This window comes from Pogoniulus pusillus, chromosome 21, assembly GCF_015220805.1.
Source record: "Pogoniulus pusillus isolate bPogPus1 chromosome 21, bPogPus1.pri, whole genome shotgun sequence".
Taxonomy (NCBI): domain Eukaryota; kingdom Metazoa; phylum Chordata; class Aves; order Piciformes; family Lybiidae; genus Pogoniulus; species Pogoniulus pusillus.
In genome coordinates this window covers 2,965,441-2,983,085 of record NC_087284.1, presented here as the reverse complement: position 1 = coordinate 2,983,085, position 17,645 = coordinate 2,965,441, and the positions used below count along the sequence as shown (strand labels likewise).

The following is a 17,645-nucleotide window of genomic DNA, read 5'->3' as shown; positions in this document are numbered from 1 at the left end:
CCAGAGACCAGACTGCCAGAAAGAAGGGACAGCCCCAAGTGACAGCTAAGAAGTGTGTGAGAAGTGCCTTTTTTATCTGTATTTTCACTAGTTGCATTTCTCAGCAGAAAACTGAGGGACAGACTTTACTGTTGGTTTATTTTTTTCTTCTCACAGCTAAGGATTTCATTTCCCTCAGTAAAATATTTCAGTTAGTCTCAAACCAGCATGGTGGGCACAACACCTCTGATCCAGCAGAAGCTGAACAGCAGCAAGAATTCAATTTCACTCTAAGGTTAAATGGTTTTTAAAAGGAACTATGCAACATTTTGAAAGCTGCAAGACTCACAGAGGTCTGTATCAACTGAGTTCTTGCTTTTGAATGCCTGCTTGATGATCAAATTGTGTATGCCTCATTTTATTGCAGGCTTTGGCATCTGAAACCAACAGTGGCTCATTTTACCTGCAATTTTCAGCACCTTCCACATGACAGTGACATCACAGAGGGCAGACCAGCTGTGCCTGCAATGCCCAGTGTGCCTGCCCCAAGCAGATCATGTTCCTCTTTACACTTGGCATCACTTTCTTGCATTGATGAAAACTGTCCAGTTATTCAAGACATGAAAACTGAAGCCTGAACTGCATCCACATGCTCTCAAAAGAACTTATTGGAGGGATACAGACAGTAAGAACTAGCCTGTGAACAGTTCAAAGGCAAGCAAGCTCACAGGCTTTACTTAGATGCTTATTTTCCTCCTCTGTGGAAGTAAATGTCTTCCATAAAGTAAAGCCTCTTGTTGCTTTTTAATCTCATCCTCCCCTTGCACTCTCCTGTTACCTGTTGTTCATGAGAGAGCCAAGAACCATCAAGCTGTCCTCCATGGTAGCAATTGTTTCTGATATGCTGTCACCTCTTAAAAGAAGCTCTCCACGTGTTTTAAAGTTAGTGAAGATAAATGTTTTGTTGTCCCATTCAGCTATCACTCGTTTTAACTTCTGCTCAATGTCTCTTTCCTTCACTGCACTTATGCAGATATCCTTTTAAACAAAAATAAATGTCAAAACAAGCCAAGAATGGTTCAAGTCTCCAATACACAAATCTAACTTGTATTTCCTTTGACTCCAGTAAAGCTGATGAGCAACTATCTATCCTGTAGAAAGATCTACAGACATAAAAACTACCCTAACGATCTGTACTGTGGCCAGCTTTGGGGGGAACAAAACAAGAGTACAGTGATTACTTTTCCAGTTCGTTTCATGACTTTTCACATGTTGCATGGTAAAGCAACCTCTCAAAATTAACTCCTGGGACAAGTAGCATGATTCAAAGAGGTCACAGAATCAAGCAGGTTGGAAGAGAGCTCCAAGGTCAGCCAGTCCAACCTAGCACCCAGCCCTAGCCAGTCAAACAGACCATGGCACTAAGTGCCTCATCCAGGCTTTGCTTCAACACCTCCAGGGACAGTGACTCCACCACCTCCCTGGGCAGCCCATTCCAATGCCAATCACTCTCTCTGACAACAACTTCCTCCTAACACCCAGCCTAGACCTCCCCTGGGACAACTTCACACTGTGTCCCCTTCTTCTGTTGCTGGTTGCCTGGCAGGAGAGACCAACCCCACCTGGCTACAACCTCCCTTCAGGTAGTTGTAGACAGCAATGAGCTCTGCCCTGAGCCTCCTCTTCTGCAGGCTGCACACCCCCAGCTCCCTCAGCCTCTCCTCACAGGGCTGTGCTCCAGGCCCCTCATCAGCTGCATTGGCCTTCTCTGGACACGTTCAAGGTGTGGCCTGAGCAGTGCTGAGTACAGGGGCAGAAGAACCTCCCTTGTCCTGCTGGCCACACTGTTCCTGATACAGGCCAGGATGCCATTGGCTCTCCTGCCCACCTGGGCACACTGATGGCTCATCTTCAGCTACTCTCTACCAGCATCCCCATGTCCCTTTCTTACTGGCTGCTCTCAGCCACTCAGTCGCCAGCCTGTAGTGCTGCTTGGGGTTGTTGTGGCCAAAGTGCAGAACCCTGCACTTGGCCTTGTTCAATCTCATCCCATTGGCCTCTGCCCACCCATCCAGCCTGGCCAGGTCCCTCTGCAGGGCTCTCCTACCCTCCCACAGATCCACACCTGCTCCTAGCTTGGTGTCATCTGCAAACTTACTGATGCTGGACTCAATCCCCTGGTCCAGATCATCAATAAAGATATTGAACAGGACCGGGCCCAGAGCTGATCCTTGGAGAGTACCACTCGTGCCAGCTGCCAATTGGCAGTGGCACCATTCACCACCACTCTTACAGACAGAAAGCTGAACTAGTATTTCAGTTCTGTATTCTTTAGAAATCCTTTTCTTTCTTACTACTGTTACTCTGTACTGATTGAGCAGATGGTTTTGTTCCTTGCACCCATTTCTCTTCCTTCCAATACCTCTATTTCATCTTTGTATCTTAACAGTGGAGCTTCCATGATACTCCTCAGTTTGAATGTTTCACTTTCCACATCGAAGCTGTGTTCAGTGAGCTCTGTAATCCGCTTCCAGTGTCGAGGCATCATTGCTTGACTTGACATATGCTCAAGCAATGGGCAACATTCACTGAAGTCCTCAATGGTCTTCTTTAGGTCAAAAAAGGCCTGCCATTGCTTTACACCACGAGGAAGCTGACGGCATCTACACAGAAATCACACAAGCTTTACCAAACAGCTTTAAATATTCCTCCTGTTACACATTTAACAACAGGATATGTTTTTAACAGCAGACCATAAAACTTCCAAATTCCAGTTACTTGCATTCTGAAGTTTCTGTATGCAACTCTGCAGTAGAGAAAACCTGTTTCCAAGCTATTTCCATGACCAACAGCTGGACATGTACCTACAGGTTCCCCTTAAGGAGTAAAGTTGCATAATTATAATACATTTTGCCCAAGCAATCTTGAATAGTAATTGATCCCCTTAATTTCTTCTCTTGGTAAGGCTCATGATAGGCACTGCTCTGTGTGCTAGAAAGAAAAAACAAAAACAAAAACAAAACAACAAACAAACCAACCAAACAAGAAACAAACCAACCAAACAAACTGTTCCTCAGAAGGTGCAGGTTTAATTCTTTACATTGTTTGATTCCTGGTTTGATGAAAAGTTCAGCTTCTATGTATGCAATATACCCCAGTTTGTAGGAAAGCTGTTCATCAATTCACTACCTTGCCTTAGAAATCCAGACTATGTCTCTCAAGAACAGTAATATTACAACAAACAAGAGAAATTTCCCTTCAGGAACAAAATAAACAGCAACTTCAATATATATATCCTAATCTCACAGAATCAGTCAGGGTTGGAAGGGACCACAAGGATCACCCAGTTCCAACCCTCCTGCTTTGGGCAGGGACACCCTACCCTAGAGCAGGCTGCCCACAGCCTCAGCCAGCCTGGCCTCAAACACCTCCAGCCATGGGGCCTCAACCACCTCCCTGGGCAACCCATTCCAGCCTCTCACCACTCTCATGCTCAACAACTTCCTCCTCACCTCCAGCCTGAATCTCCCCACCTCCAGCTTTGCTCCATTCCCCTTAGTCCTGTCACTCTGTGACACTGTGTCCCCTTCTTCTGTTGCTGGTTGCTGGCAGAAGAGACCAACCCCACCTGGCTACAGCCTCCCTTCAGCTAGTTGTAGACAGCAATGAGGTCACCCCTGAACCTCCTCTTCTCCAGGCTGCACACCCCCAGCTATCTCAGCCTCTCCTCATAGAGTTTGTGTTCCAGGCCCCTCACCAGCTTTGTTGCCCTTCTCTGGACACCTTCCAGCACCTCAACATCATGCAAAAGTATTTTAGGAGTTGTTACCACAGCAGCACTCACCTGTTCTGAAACTCCACAAGTTCACTACTGATTTTTCCAACGTCTATTTCTGACCAAAGGATATCGTAGTAGCCATTGATTGTGTCAATGACATTGTTGTAGAGGTTATAGAGTTTCTGTAACAGATTCAGCTGCTTCTTTATTTCAAGCAGCTGAGGATACTGAGTAACAGGCAAACCAAAAAGATCTTCCCCATCAGTACAAGTAATGTATTTTCGGAAGAGATTATCAAATCGATTCTAGGGAAGAAAAAAGATTGCATTTAAAATAAATATTCAAGGTCTGCCACTTTGCTTAGAGCTTCTGTGGTGATTTCCCCACCCCCCCACACACTTTGGAAATCACCCAGACTAGACTCAGTCAGTTCTGGAAATTTGAATGAGACTTATATTACAGCTTAGGTCAATATACAAGCAGATATTCACAGTACATGCAGTTATAGACAGAAATAGACAAGGGAAAAGGTAATACAGAAACACAACTCCCCTCCCAGAAACCTGAGTGCCCAGGAGGGGCTCTCTAACCACCCCTGCACCTTCCCCCTGCCCCTCTGAACCTTACCCCAGTCCCAAGGAAGAATGGAGGTTCAGCCAGGGGGTTAGGAAGCAAAGTGGATTAATCAGAGAGATAGCAGAGAGGCTGGAAAGAAAGATGCATCTCAGAGCTCCCAGGCAGAAGAAGTGTGACTCCCTCATCTATGTTTGGATTCTTGTTCTTATACCTCTCAGCAAGCCTATGAGTGAAGTAGACACCAGCAGTGTGTCTCTTTCATAGTCTGTGATCTAATCCTTCTCACCAAAACATTCTAGCTAGCTTCAGACTAGCACAGCTTCATTAGTGATTAAAATCTAGTTAATACTAGAAAGATACAGGGGAGATACCTAGCAACTGACAGTGGCAACAGTTTTATCAACTATTTTCATGGGAAAAGTAACTTACAGTTACACACCTTTAGACAGGCAGGTCATCTACTCAGTGTATGATAAATGATAAGTTTGCACTTGAAAGAGCTAAATCATAATATGCTGTCCTAGTTTGGGCCACAAGCTACCCATGACTGGAGGACAGAAATGGCTCTTAGCCCTTTCTAAGAGTAAGAATGAGGATTCTGAACACCAACTGTAAGTTTAGAGAGAAAAGTGGATGAAGTCAATTCTACCTCTCCAAGTAGGCTGTGAAATCATTTTTTTGAAGGGTTGAAATAAGAATTACTTTTACAATATCACAGTATCACCAAGGTTGGAAGAGACCTCACAGATGATCAAGTCCAACCCTTTACCACAGAGCTCAAGGCCAGACCATGGCACCAAGTGCCACGTCCAATCCTGCCTTGAACAGCTCCAGGGACGGCGACTCCACCACCTCCCTGGGCAGCCCATTCCAGTGTCCAATGACTCTCTCAGGGAAGAACTTTCTCCTCACCTCCAGCCTAAATCTCCCCTGGCACAGCCTGAGGCTGTGTCCTCTTGTTCTGGTGCTGGCCACCTGAGAGAAGAGAGCAACCCCCTCCTGGCCACAACCACCCCTCAGGTAGTTGTAGACAGCAATGAGGTCTCCCCTGAGCCTCCTCTTCTCCAGGCTAACCAATCCCAGCTCCCTCAGCCTCTCCTCGTAGGGCTGTGCTCAAGGCCTCTCACCAGCTTGTTAAGCAGCTGTCATGGTAGGCCTGATAGGTCCAAAATAGGCTCAATACATATCCTGCCTTGTCTAGGCATGTTTTTTCTGCTCCACCAGAGAAGCAAGAGTGGGAAAAGAACACAAAAGAACCTGGAGCCACTGAGTCTCAGGACTCTGGCCTGCCTGGGGTCCTGTGGTAAACAAGGTACACACACTTAGCTTGTGCCTGCCTCGTGCAAGGCCTGTGCTTTTCCCAAATTTGGGTAAAGCAAGCCTATGGCTTTGCCTAATACAGTAAGTTTTGTCTAACTGCCATTCTGATTGGCTATTCTGTGTCCAAAGGACAATTAATCCCAGCCCATATTGATAAAAAGAGATATGCAGGTAAAGAACATGCTGTGCCATGCTCTCTGCTGTGCTTGGTGTGCTCAGCTGTGCTCTGCCGTTGCCCACTGCCTTTGCTTACTGCTGTACTGTTTACCAGTAAACTCCACTGTCGTGAGTTTGCCAGGAGCAGATCCTAAATGCCTCCATGCAATCAGCCTGCGTGGCCAGTGTGACATCGTGCTGAGACTGCACATCGAAAGACACCTGAAAGTCTCCTGCTAAGACAAGAAGTCCTACACAGATCATCCAGAGGAGCCAGGAGACAAGGTCAGAGATTGTCTGCCTCCTTTCCCCAGAAGCCTGGGAACAATCAAGTCTTGGCAGCTGACAAGACAGAGTTCCCTGAAAGTGTTTGGGTACTGTCTGGGACTGTGGCTAGCCCCACAAGTTGGGTAATAATCACTTTGTGAGTAAACACTTAAAAGCCTCTTTGTAATTCTCCTTTGCCTTCTGCCATAAGCAGAAAGAACTCCTTGAGTCCATCTATTGACGGCAAGCAGCATTTGACCACAGGAATCTTCTCTTCCAGTTCAAGTAATGATTATATATTTTGCTGGTTATTATCTGTAAAATGTTTCCAAGACCGTGTGAAGAACCAATTATTATTATTATTATTATTATTATTATTATTATTATTATTATTATTATTATTATCATTATTAAAATGAGTGGTTAAGGGTGGCAGAGTTATGATTATCAAAATCAATAAACAATATTAATTCTGGAAAAAGAAACCATCTCACATTAATTAATTTCCCCTTCATAACAGCAGCAAAGGAAAACAAATTGTCAAGTGCAGTATAACTGAGAGAACATAGCAGGAAGGCAAATGAACAGCAGCATGGGAAAAGGAAAAACATTAGAAATCATCATCACAGGAACAGAAATTAGTCATGGCTTAAAGAAACATTTCAGGACGGGAAGGAGATTGGGCAGAACCATATGTCTGAGTAAACAACACAATGATGACATAAAAACAGCCCATAGCCCAATACACAAAACTTGAGAGTAGCCTTGATTCTAGCAATATTACACACTGTAGATGTAGCCTTTCTCTGAGATACTAAAAAAAAAAATTCAACCAGCATTCTTGCAAACACATAGAAAAAAAGTACAAACTTAGCTTTCACTGGCTTAATACAGAGTAAACTCTGTGTATGCAGGAGCATGGATTCAGCCACTCTTACTCATACACAGAGCCTGCAGCTGTTAGTTTATTTGCAGTAACTATTAAGCAATATGTAAAGGGTTAACCCTCCTGGGGGAGCGCTCTTGATTCTGACTCCAGGTGGTCCTGACCCCTCCCTAGGGGTGGGTCCAAACACTACCAGGTGTAGTGGTTAACTGACTCCCACTTCCTGTCTAAGATCCATATATCACACAGGTCACAACATTAATAGTATCACACAGTATCATCAGGGTTGGAAGAGACCTCACAGATCATCAAGTCCAACCCTTTACCACAGAGCTCAAGGCCAGACCATGGCACCAAGTGCCACGTCCAGTCCTGCCTTGAACAGCTCCAGGGACGGCAACTCCACCACCTCCCCGGACAGCCCATTCCAGTGTCCAATGACTCTCTCAGGGAAGAACTTTCTCCTCACCTCCAGCCTAAATCTCCCCTGGCACAGCCTGAGGCTGTGTCCTCTTGTTCTGGTGCTGGCCACCTGAGAGAAGAGAGCAACCTCCTCCTGGCCACAACCTCCCCTCAGGTAGTTGTAGACAGCAATGAGGTCTGCCCTGAGCCTCCTCTTCTCCAGGCTAACCCATCCCAGCTCCCTCAGCCTCTCCTCCTAGGGCTGTGCTCAAGGCCTCTCCCCAGCCTCATCGCCCTTCTCTGGACACGCTCAAGCATCTCAATGTCCCTCCTAAACTGGGGGGCCCAGAACTGAACACAGTACTCAAGGTGTGGTCTAAGCAGTGCAGAGTACAGGGGCAGAATGACCTCCCTGCTCCTGCTGGCCACACTGTTCCTGATGCAGGGGAACTTCCTGTTTCACTCTCGCCCTGGCTCTCTGCTTACTGGCATCACCACCCTGTTTCCTGGTAACCTTTGTTTTACCACATGGCTATAATCCACGAGGTGGACAAAACCACTGCCATCAACTTGGGTTGTATTTACATATTTCATAACTTGATTTTCCTTCCCTATACCTTTTGTAACTCACCTACCTCAAATACCTTTAATTTATTGTTAAAGTTTTCTCTTTTAATTTCCCAATCTAAGTGAGACTACTTATTTGGGTGTGCTTTACCTTTCCCTTTCTACATCTAATTACCTTTCTAGATAAAAAAAGGAGGGGAAGAGGGAAAGGCATCCTATAAATTTTTGTTGGTTCTATTACCTATATTTGAGTCTCTGGGGAATTTAAACTGGAACCAAGACACAAAGTCTTAGAATTAACAGTACCTGAAACATAATAAGTCTGCCGTTGGCTTCCTGAGGCTCTAAACCAATCACCATTGGCCCATTCTGAAAAAAAAAATAGAAAAACACCAAACAAAAAAAAACTTTACCAATTTCAACAACATAGTGAACTATGAGACTGGAAATAGCCACAACGTATTTCTAATCAGCATTTGTCTAAGTGCTAAACTCAAACATTTCTGCGGTTTCAGAATTTCATCTCCCTGTCAGGTAATTGAACCAAGAGATCACAGTTAGAATCACAGAATCATAGAATCAGCCAGGTTGGAAGAGACCTCCAAAATCATCCAGCCCAACCTAGCACCCAGCCCTGTCCAATCAACCAGACCATGGCACTAAGTGCCCCAGCCAGGCTTTGCTTCAACACCTCCAGGGACGATGACTCCACCACCTCCCTGGGCAGCCCATTCCAATGCCAATCACTCTCTCTGCCAACAACTTCCCCCTAACATCCATCCTAGACCTCCCCAGCACAACTTGAGACTGTGTCCTCTTGTTCTGTTGCTGCTTGCCTGGCAGAAGAGACCAACTCCACCTGCCTACAGCCTCCCTTCAGGTAGTTGTAGACAGCAATGAGGTCTGCCCTGAGCCTCCTCTTCTGCAGGCTAAACAACTCCATCTCTCTCAGCCTCTCCTCATAGGGTTTGTGTTCCAGGCCCCTCACCAGCTTCCTTGCCCTTCTCTGGACACCTTCCAGCACCTCAACATCTCTCTTGAATTGAGGGGCCCAGAAGTGGACACAGTACTCAAGGTGTGGCCTGATCAGTGCTGAGTACAGGGGCAGAATAACCTCCCTTGACCTACTGGCCACACTGTTCCTGATACAGGCCAGGATGCCATTGGCTCTCTTGCCCACCTGGGCACATTGATGGCTCATCTTCAGCCTACTATCTACCAGCACCCCCAGGTCCCTTTCTTCCTGGCAGCTTTCCAGACACTCTGTCCTCAGCCTGTAGGGCTGCTTGGGGTTGTTGTGGCCAAAGTGCAGAACCCTGCACTTGGCCTTGTTCAGTCTCATCCCCTTGGCCTCTGCCACCCATCCAGCCTGTCCAGGTCCCTCTGCAGGGCTCTGCTACCCTCCAACAGCTCCACACCTGCTCCTAGCTTGGTGTCATCTGCAAGTTTACTGATGCTGGACTCAATCCCCTCATCCAGATCAAACACCAAAAGCAACATTTCTTTTTTAGTTAAATACATTTTAAATATAACAAAGGTGGCAATTCTTTGTCTTTCTAAGAGAGGATTTTTCATAATAGTGTAAAATCTAGGCAACTGTACCTCCTTTTTCAAGTATAAATCAGCATTACTTAAGAGGATAATCAATGTTGGTTCATCTTGCCTCATTTACATTCTACTAAGAAAGAATGTAAGAGATGAAGTCATTGGTACTTCAATCCAACATTAGAACATGTTTCTCACAGTCTATCATAATTTCTAACTAATCCAAATCTTCACATTTGCTGATGCTAACTAGCTCTTTATCATAAAACCTTGAAGTCTTGCATCTTAAGCTTTAAGTGCTGATTATCAGCATTACATACTTTAGTCACAGACAAAAATTAAACAAACTGGCCTGTACTGAAATTCAAATACCACATTAACAATATGCATATTCTTCAGACACTGGAGGCACATCTAGAATCACAGAATCAGTCAGGGTTGGAAGGGACCACAAGGATCATCCCCCTGCCAACCTCCCTGCCATGCCCAGGGACACCCTACCCTAGAGCAGGCTGCCCACAGCCTCATCCAGTCTGGCATTAAGCACCTAGAGCAATGGGGCCTCAACCACCTCCCTGGGAAACCCATTCCAGCCTCTCACCACTCTCATCACCAACAACTTCCTCCTCACGTCCAGTCTGAATCTCCCCACCTCCAGCTTTGATCCATTCCCCCCAGTCCTGTCACTCCCTGAGAGCCTAAAAAGTCCCTCCCCAGCTTTTTTGTAGGCCCCCTTCAGATTCTGGAAGGCCACAAGAAGGTCGCCTGGGAGCCTGCTCTTCTCCAGCCTCAACAGCCCCAACTCTTTCAGCCTGTCCTCATAGCAGAGCTGCTGCAGCCTCTCATTAATTGGACAACTGCTCCCACTGCTCCTCAGAAACTCTTCTAACACAGTATACCACAAATACTTGCTTGATCATAGTCTGCATAGAACTGTGCACAGTCTTCAGTAAAAGTCTTCACAGTGCTAATGAGCTCTTCTCTGAAGGTTGGCTGCAGAGCAGTGAGCTCATTCTGCACTTCATTTGCACGGACCAGCAGCTTTTCCCAAGTGTAGTGTAAAATGTCCACCTTCTCAGTCTCTTCCTTGGCCACCAGCAGATCGTATTTGTTTAACATAGCATAGGATTCCTGTTAGAAAGTTGGACCAAAATGCACAAAATGGTAAGTGAAGTTATGTCACATATATCCACACACATATAAATGCTAACGTTTCAATTGTTTAAGTACAGAGAATCATTTATCAGAACATTAGTCCTTTTTGTACAGCAATTACCAGAGTCAGGCAAACCAATCCCAAACTAGACAAAACATCCAAAGGAAAACTAGCTCCTTAACTCCTAGCTTCTTAACTCCTTACCTTTCACACAGCTGTCTGATAAATTATTTGCCCTAGTGCAATCTGCCTCTCGAAAAAAACTACTTCCAGTCAATATACTCCTTAAGTCTACAGGTTTTAGTTTCATTTATGAGAATATCTTTCTGATCTGTCTACAATATGCCGTGACCAAGGTGAATACTACAAAAGGTGAGCCACAAGGAAACATCTAAGCAAAGGTCTTCAAGATTCTATGCTCTAAAGACCCTTTTAAAGGGTTAACCTTCCTGGGGGAGTGGTCTTGACCCTGACCCCAGGTCTTCCTGACTCCTCCTCAGGGGTGGGTCCCTCCCTTTCTCCAGGTGTGGTGGTTAGTCCACTCTCACTTCCCCCTTCTCACAGGGTCACTGTCTAGACCCTTATAAAAACCAGAAGCTGTCTGTTTTTCTCTCTCTTGCCCTGCCTCCCTGCTTGCCAGCATCACCTTCCTGCTTCCTCCTACTCTTTGTTTCACCACGTGACCATAACCCACGAGGCAGACAAAGACATTGCCATCAAATCTGGCTGTATTTATACATTTTGTATTTTGTTTTCCCTCCCCTATACCTTTTTGTATCTTCTCTACCTCAAATACCTTTGATTTATTGTTAAAATTGTCTTCCTCTAACTTTCAAATCAAAACGAGACTATTTATTTGCGTGTACTTTAAGTTTTCCTCTCTGCATCGAATTCCTTTTCTTTGGGAAAGAAAGGGTGTTGGAGAAATTCTTGCTAGCAGAGGACACAATGATAAACATGAGCAACCCGTGCTGAGAGTGTCCTTGAGTCCATCTTGGGAGTTAGATCACAGTATCACAGTATTATCAGGGTTGGAAGAGACCTCACAGATCATCAAGTCCAACCCTTTACCACAGAGCTCAAGGCCAGACCATGGCACCAAGTGCCACGTCCAGTCCTGCCTTGAACAGCTCCAGGGACGGCGACTCCACCACCTCCCCGGGCAGCCCATTCCAGTGTCCAATGACTCTCTCAGGGAAGAACTTTCTCCTCACCTCCAGCCTAAATCTCCCCTGGCGCAGCCTGAGGCTGTGTCCTCTTGTTCTGGTGCTGGCCACCTGAGAGAAGAGAGCAACCTCCTCCTGGCCACAACCACCCCTCAGGTAGTTGTAGACAGCAATGAGGTCTCCCCTGAGCCTCCTCTTCTCCAGGCTAACCAATCCCAGCTCCCTCAGCCTCTCCTCGTAGGGCTGTGCTCGAGGCCTCTCCCCAGCCTCGTTGCCCTTCTCTGGACACGCTCAAGCATCTCAACGTCCCTCCTAAACTGGGGGGCCCAGAACTGAACACAGCACTCAAGGTGTGGTCTAACCAGTGCAGAGTACAGGGGCAGAATGGTCTCCCTGCTCCTGCTAGCCACACTGCTCCTGATGCAGGCCAGGATGCCTATGGCTTTGCCTAATATGGTCAGGCTTGGCTAACTGCCATTCTGATTGGCTATTCTGTGTCTGCTCACTGATCTTGACCCACATTGATAAAAAGAGATATGCAGGTAAACGCAGCATGCTCTGCCGTGCTGTGCCATTGTATTCATGCCTGCCATTGCCTGCTGCCATTGCTAACTGCCTTATTGTTTGTCTGGAAACTCCACTGCCACAGGTTTACTAGGAACAGACTCTAAATGCCTCCACACAATCGGCCTGCACAGCCAGCGTGACATTGTGCTGAGACTGCACATCACAGGACATCCTGCCTGCTCCTGAAAGTCTCCTGCCAAGATGAAAAGTCCTGGAGATACACAGATCATCCAGAGGAGCCAGGAGACAAGGTCAGAGATTGTCTGCCTCCTTTCCCTAGAAGCCTGGGAAGAATCAAGTCTCAGCAGCTGACAAGACAGTGTTCCCTGAAAGTGTTTGGGCGCTGTCTGGGAAAGCAACCACAGGAAAGCCCTGGCTTCACCTAATATGGTCAAGCTTGGCAAAGTGCCATTCTGATTGGCTAATCTATGTCCAAAGACCTATTAGTCTCGGGCTGGGATGAGCAGGTAGCACAGTGTGCTGCTGCTGCTGCTGCTGCCTCATTGCATCTTGAAACTGCCTGTAAACTCCACTGCCTCAAGTTTACCATGAACAGGCTCTAAATGCCTGCACACAATCGGCCTGCATAGCCAGCATGACATTGTGCCAAGACCGCCCGTGGCATTGCATCCTGCCTGCCCCTCTGCAACACTTCTGCTGAATTGGGAATCAAGAGGAACCAGGTCAGAGACTATGCTATAGACTCCCAGCTTCCTGAGAAAAGAGCCTGGGAAACTCCAAAGCCTCTAATGGCTTTGATGCCACCAACAGCAACCCCTCCACATGCTTTGGGTACTGTCTGATATTTTGTGAGTAAATACTTAAAGCCTCTTCTAATTCACTAATTGCCTTCTGCCATTAGCAGAAAGAAGCTTCCTGTGTCCTCTAGTGGCTCAGTGGTATAATTAACTGCATGAACCTTCTCTTCCAGTATAATGTTTGCATTTGCCACTTTAAGAAAACAAGTGCTCTAGTTTTGCCTGTTCCCTGCATGTATAAATTTCCAAACCATGCATTTTTGAACCTTGTGGATAAGTTTTCTGGTGAGTTTTAATGTTAATAAACAGTTTTCATAGTTATTAACAATCTTCACCTGGCTATCAAAATTAATACAGATTATTAATTTTGCATAATCTGTCACATAAACTACCTTTCACATCAAGAAGTTTACATTTGTTCAAATCAGAGTTCCATACAAAACACAGTTCCAAGAAGACATTAAATCTGCCACCCAGCATTTAACACACATTTAGTTGTACCTTCTCAAAGTGCACTGTTAAGCTTTAGTCTGGAAAACAATTGCACTACTGAAACAGCACACATACATGCAACGTGCTTGTTAAGTACCTCTATGGGCCCAACTTGAGAGTCTATGGAGATCTGTAGTTCTCTGATCTGTTTTAAAGCTGACATGGCTACTCTTATATCATCCAGGTCCTTGATGCAGCAATTTAACTTCTTGCCAGTTTCCTCTATAAAAGTAAAAATTGCTTCCATCTCTTTTCTGTATTTCTTATTACAATGACAGCCCAGCAAAGTCATCCAAGCTTTGGTTTCTGCTCTCAGTGCTAGCTTCAGATCAGCTAAAAACGTTGAACAATGAAGAGATAGTTAGATATTATACTTTTCTTTAGGAGAGGCATGTTTAATCTTTGTTCATTATGTGTTCTCTTCACTCCTAGTTCTGTACAGAAAAGACAAAAATCACACTGATCATTTTGAGCAGTTTGTGGGATTGCTTTCTTCCTAATTCTCTCAGAATATACTGTCTCTCCTACTGGAAAGATGAGGCTGGCCTCCACACTTGTCAGCTTCTTTGTATGGCTGCTGTGGAAGGCCAACAGGCCTAAAATGTGTCCTGGCTTGTCCAGACTTGTTCTTCAAGTGCATACATTTGTTTATGCACAGCCTGTGTTCTCCCCTATTATGAGTAAAAAAGCAAGCTCTAGCTCACCTAATATGGTCAAGCTGGCAAGCTGCCATTCATATTGGGTAAGCTTTATGTCCAAAGAGCCATTAGCCTCTGGCTGAATTGATAAAAGAGATGAGCAGGTAAACACAACAGGCTTCACCATCATATTCATACTCTGCTGTTGTGCTCTGCCATGCTTTTGCCTTGCCTTGCTCTGCAACATTGTGCCTGCCTGCACACCATCTGTCCTGGAAGGAGTCAAGACAAGGTCAGAGACTGTGATTTTCCATTGGAATGGGCTGCCCAGGGAGGTGGTGGAGGCACCGTCCCTGGAAGTCTTCAAGAAAAGACTGGATAAGGCACTTAGTGCCATGATCTGGTTGACTGGATAGGGCTGGGGGATAGGTTGGACTGGATGATCTTGGAGGTCTCTTCCAACCTGGTTGATTCTATGATTCTGTGCTAAGCCCCCAGCTTACTGAGAAAACAGCCTGGGAAAACTCCAAAGCCTCTAACAGCTTTGAAACCACCTACAGCAAGCCCTCCATGTGCTTTGGGTACTGTCTGATACTGTAACACAGCCCTGGAAATCTGGAAAGACTACTTTGTGAGTAGATACTCCAAAAGCCTCTTTGTAATTAGAAGTTCTGATTTTGTAACTAAACTTTATTGTGCCTTCTGCCTTAGCAGAAAGGAGGCCCTTGGGTCTCCCAAGAGGGCAAGCAGCATACTGGCCACAACATTCTCTTTCTAACTGTTCAAATAATTTGTGGGTTTGCTAGTTTTCTTAAGTGTTCTAAATTGCCTGTTCTCCTTGTGTGTCAATATCCCAACTGTGCATTCAAACCTTGTAAAGAAGTTTTTCTGGTGAGATTTAATAAATCAGAAGATTAATAAATTAATAAACATCTCCTGGTGAGATTTAATAAACCAGAAGATCAATAAATTAATAAACCATTTTCATAGTGATTAATACTCTTCCTCTGGATAGCAAAATTCATAACCAATCATTAATTTTTGTATGAATCCATGACAATATCAGTACACAATATCACTAAAAAATTGGTTATTACTCTCATGTAGGTCACAAATATTTTTTTATATACTCTTTAAAAAACAGCAATCGGGAGAGGAGGAATTAAGAGTTTTATCTTACATTTAATAAAACCAAATGGTTCATCACCCATTTAATTTTTGTAAGTTTTATCTGCAGCATCATTGGAACCAAGTGACAAACATTCAGACAGAATACTGAAGACTTGCCAAGTTGCTGCCCAATTTTGCACAATCCAGTTCATTTCTCTGAATTTTTTCCATTAAATTTTCTTTGTCACAGTTCTCAAAAGAAGGGTCAAAAATCAATACCAACAGGAGCATTGCTTACCATTTTAGATGGACATGATTCCAAAGGTATTACCTATTCATTACCCATGCAAATTTCACTTGTGTGTCTTCCTTTTTACAGTGTGTCTTCCCATACTTAGCTTTCTAACCTGGTTAGCCTTTTCAGTATATACCAGATGTGCTGGTTTGAGCCTAGCAGGGATATTTTGGTGAGAAGAATTAGATTGCAGGCTGTGAAAAGGAAACAATGGTGATGTCTGCCACACTCATGGGCTTGCTGAGATGTATGTGCTAGTTTGAGCCTAGCTAGGATGTATTTGTGGGAAGAATTAGACTACAGGCTGTGAAAAGGAAACAATGGTGATGGCTGCTGCACTCATAGGCTTGATGAGATGGGTACATAGATAACAGAGTCTCTCTCTGTCTTTGGGGCTGCACTTTTCTCTCTAGCCTAACCGTCTGTGTAACTAATCCATCTGCTTCCTAAACCCTCTGGCTGACCCTCCCAACTACCCTTGAACGTAAGGCAAAGTCTGGGGTAAGGTAGAGGGGTGAGAAGAAGGTGGAAGTGTGGTTGGGAGCCCTTCTTGGGGACTCAGGATTCTGACAGGACTGTTCTATTTCTGTATTACTTTTTAACTTGTCTATTTCTGCCTGTAGCTGTAGATACTGTAAATATCTGCCTGTATGTTGTGCTGAGCTGTAAACAAAAAGCTTCATTCAATTTCCAGCTCGGCTGAGCCTAGTCTGGGTGATTTTACTTAAGTGTGGGGGTACGGGTAACATCCAAACCATCACACCAGAACTACCTCACCTGCACTGAGTTTCAACAGCCAAGTCGCTTCTCTTATTCTTTGCCTTACAATATAAATACAGATATTTGGTTGATGCTCTTTACTAATGAAGAAAACATTCTGCTTCCTCAGATTTGACATCCATTGCAAAATCAGCTGCATGCAGTTCTTATAGCCCATTATAGTTCCCAATCACCCTTTCTGTTATAGTGGTGTAAAATGCTTACGGAAAACTTACTTAGAATCATAGAACAGTTTAGGTTGGAAGGGGAGCTCAAAGCTCAGCCAGTTCCAACCCCCCACCATAGGCAGGGACACCTCCCGCTAGAACAGGTCACTCAGGGCCTCATCCAACCTGGCCATCACTTAAGTGATGTGAAACCTGACCTACAAAGAAGTAAAGATTTGAGGTCTGGCTTTCATGGAGAAATAGGGCGTCAGCAACAACATAAATGTTCCACTTAACTATATTACATAGAAGGCTTTTCAACTGTCTCATTACACGCAGAGAGACAAGCAAAAAAGCAACATGAATGTATCAACTTTCTCCCTTAAAATATGTACCTATGGATAAGTAATCATCTACCATCCACCTCATAAATGGGCAGAAGTATCTAGGTGAGAGAAGAAACTCCTGCTGAGTCTCACAAATACTCTTGAGTCTTGTTTTGTTTGCATGCATTTACAGCCAAAACAGGAAACAGCCATTCTCTCTGTTTCCCTTTTCCATCATCCACCCAAAACTAAGCACCATTTGTCTTTAAAGTAGGAGTCATAAAGTATATATCTCTAGAGAGAAGTGGAAAGCTGAATTCTACCAGTGTACAATGCAATAGCTCCCACGCAGATGTATTCAGGCTCAGAATTGATTTTCAGCTCCAAGTCTTGGAAACACAGGATTTCAGATTCAAATTCAGAGAGTAATGGGTTTCCTGCCATTAGTTTATCAATAGTTTCCTTCTTGTCCCTCTGCCAGATGTGGTGGTAACAACTAAAACTCTCCAAAGCTGTAAGAACTTCCTGCAACACACGAGAAGTTCAAAGAAAGGTTCTCAGCATTATATATATAGCATACACATCATTTCCCAGCATTTGCTGATTCAAACAGATTACAAACTCCATGGTGAGCAAGTTGTGTCATCTCACCAAACTGCAGACTGCTGGTAAATTCATGCTAATCACATTCAGTTTCTCTATTACAGTATTTTGCAGTTCAGTCACTTCTTCAGT

The 17,645-nt window shown here is 44.7% G+C and overlaps 1 protein-coding gene across 1 annotated transcript in view; it reads right to left on the bottom strand.

Moving 5' to 3' along the window:
- The window catches only part of DNAH5 (dynein axonemal heavy chain 5), a 208,789-nt gene that overhangs the window by 132,461 nt on the left and 58,683 nt on the right, over positions 1–17,645 (bottom strand). Inside the window, exons 23-29 of the mRNA XM_064160720.1 lie at positions 17,234–17,435; positions 13,713–13,948; positions 10,389–10,607; positions 8,238–8,300; positions 3,824–4,062; positions 2,402–2,642; positions 818–1,017 (exon numbers count right to left, since the gene is read on the bottom strand). Of these exons, the coding sequence (XP_064016790.1) occupies positions 818–1,017; positions 2,402–2,642; positions 3,824–4,062; positions 8,238–8,300; positions 10,389–10,607; positions 13,713–13,948; positions 17,234–17,435 (1,400 nt within the window). The remainder of the gene's footprint in view (positions 1–817; positions 1,018–2,401; positions 2,643–3,823; positions 4,063–8,237; positions 8,301–10,388; positions 10,608–13,712; positions 13,949–17,233; positions 17,436–17,645) is intronic.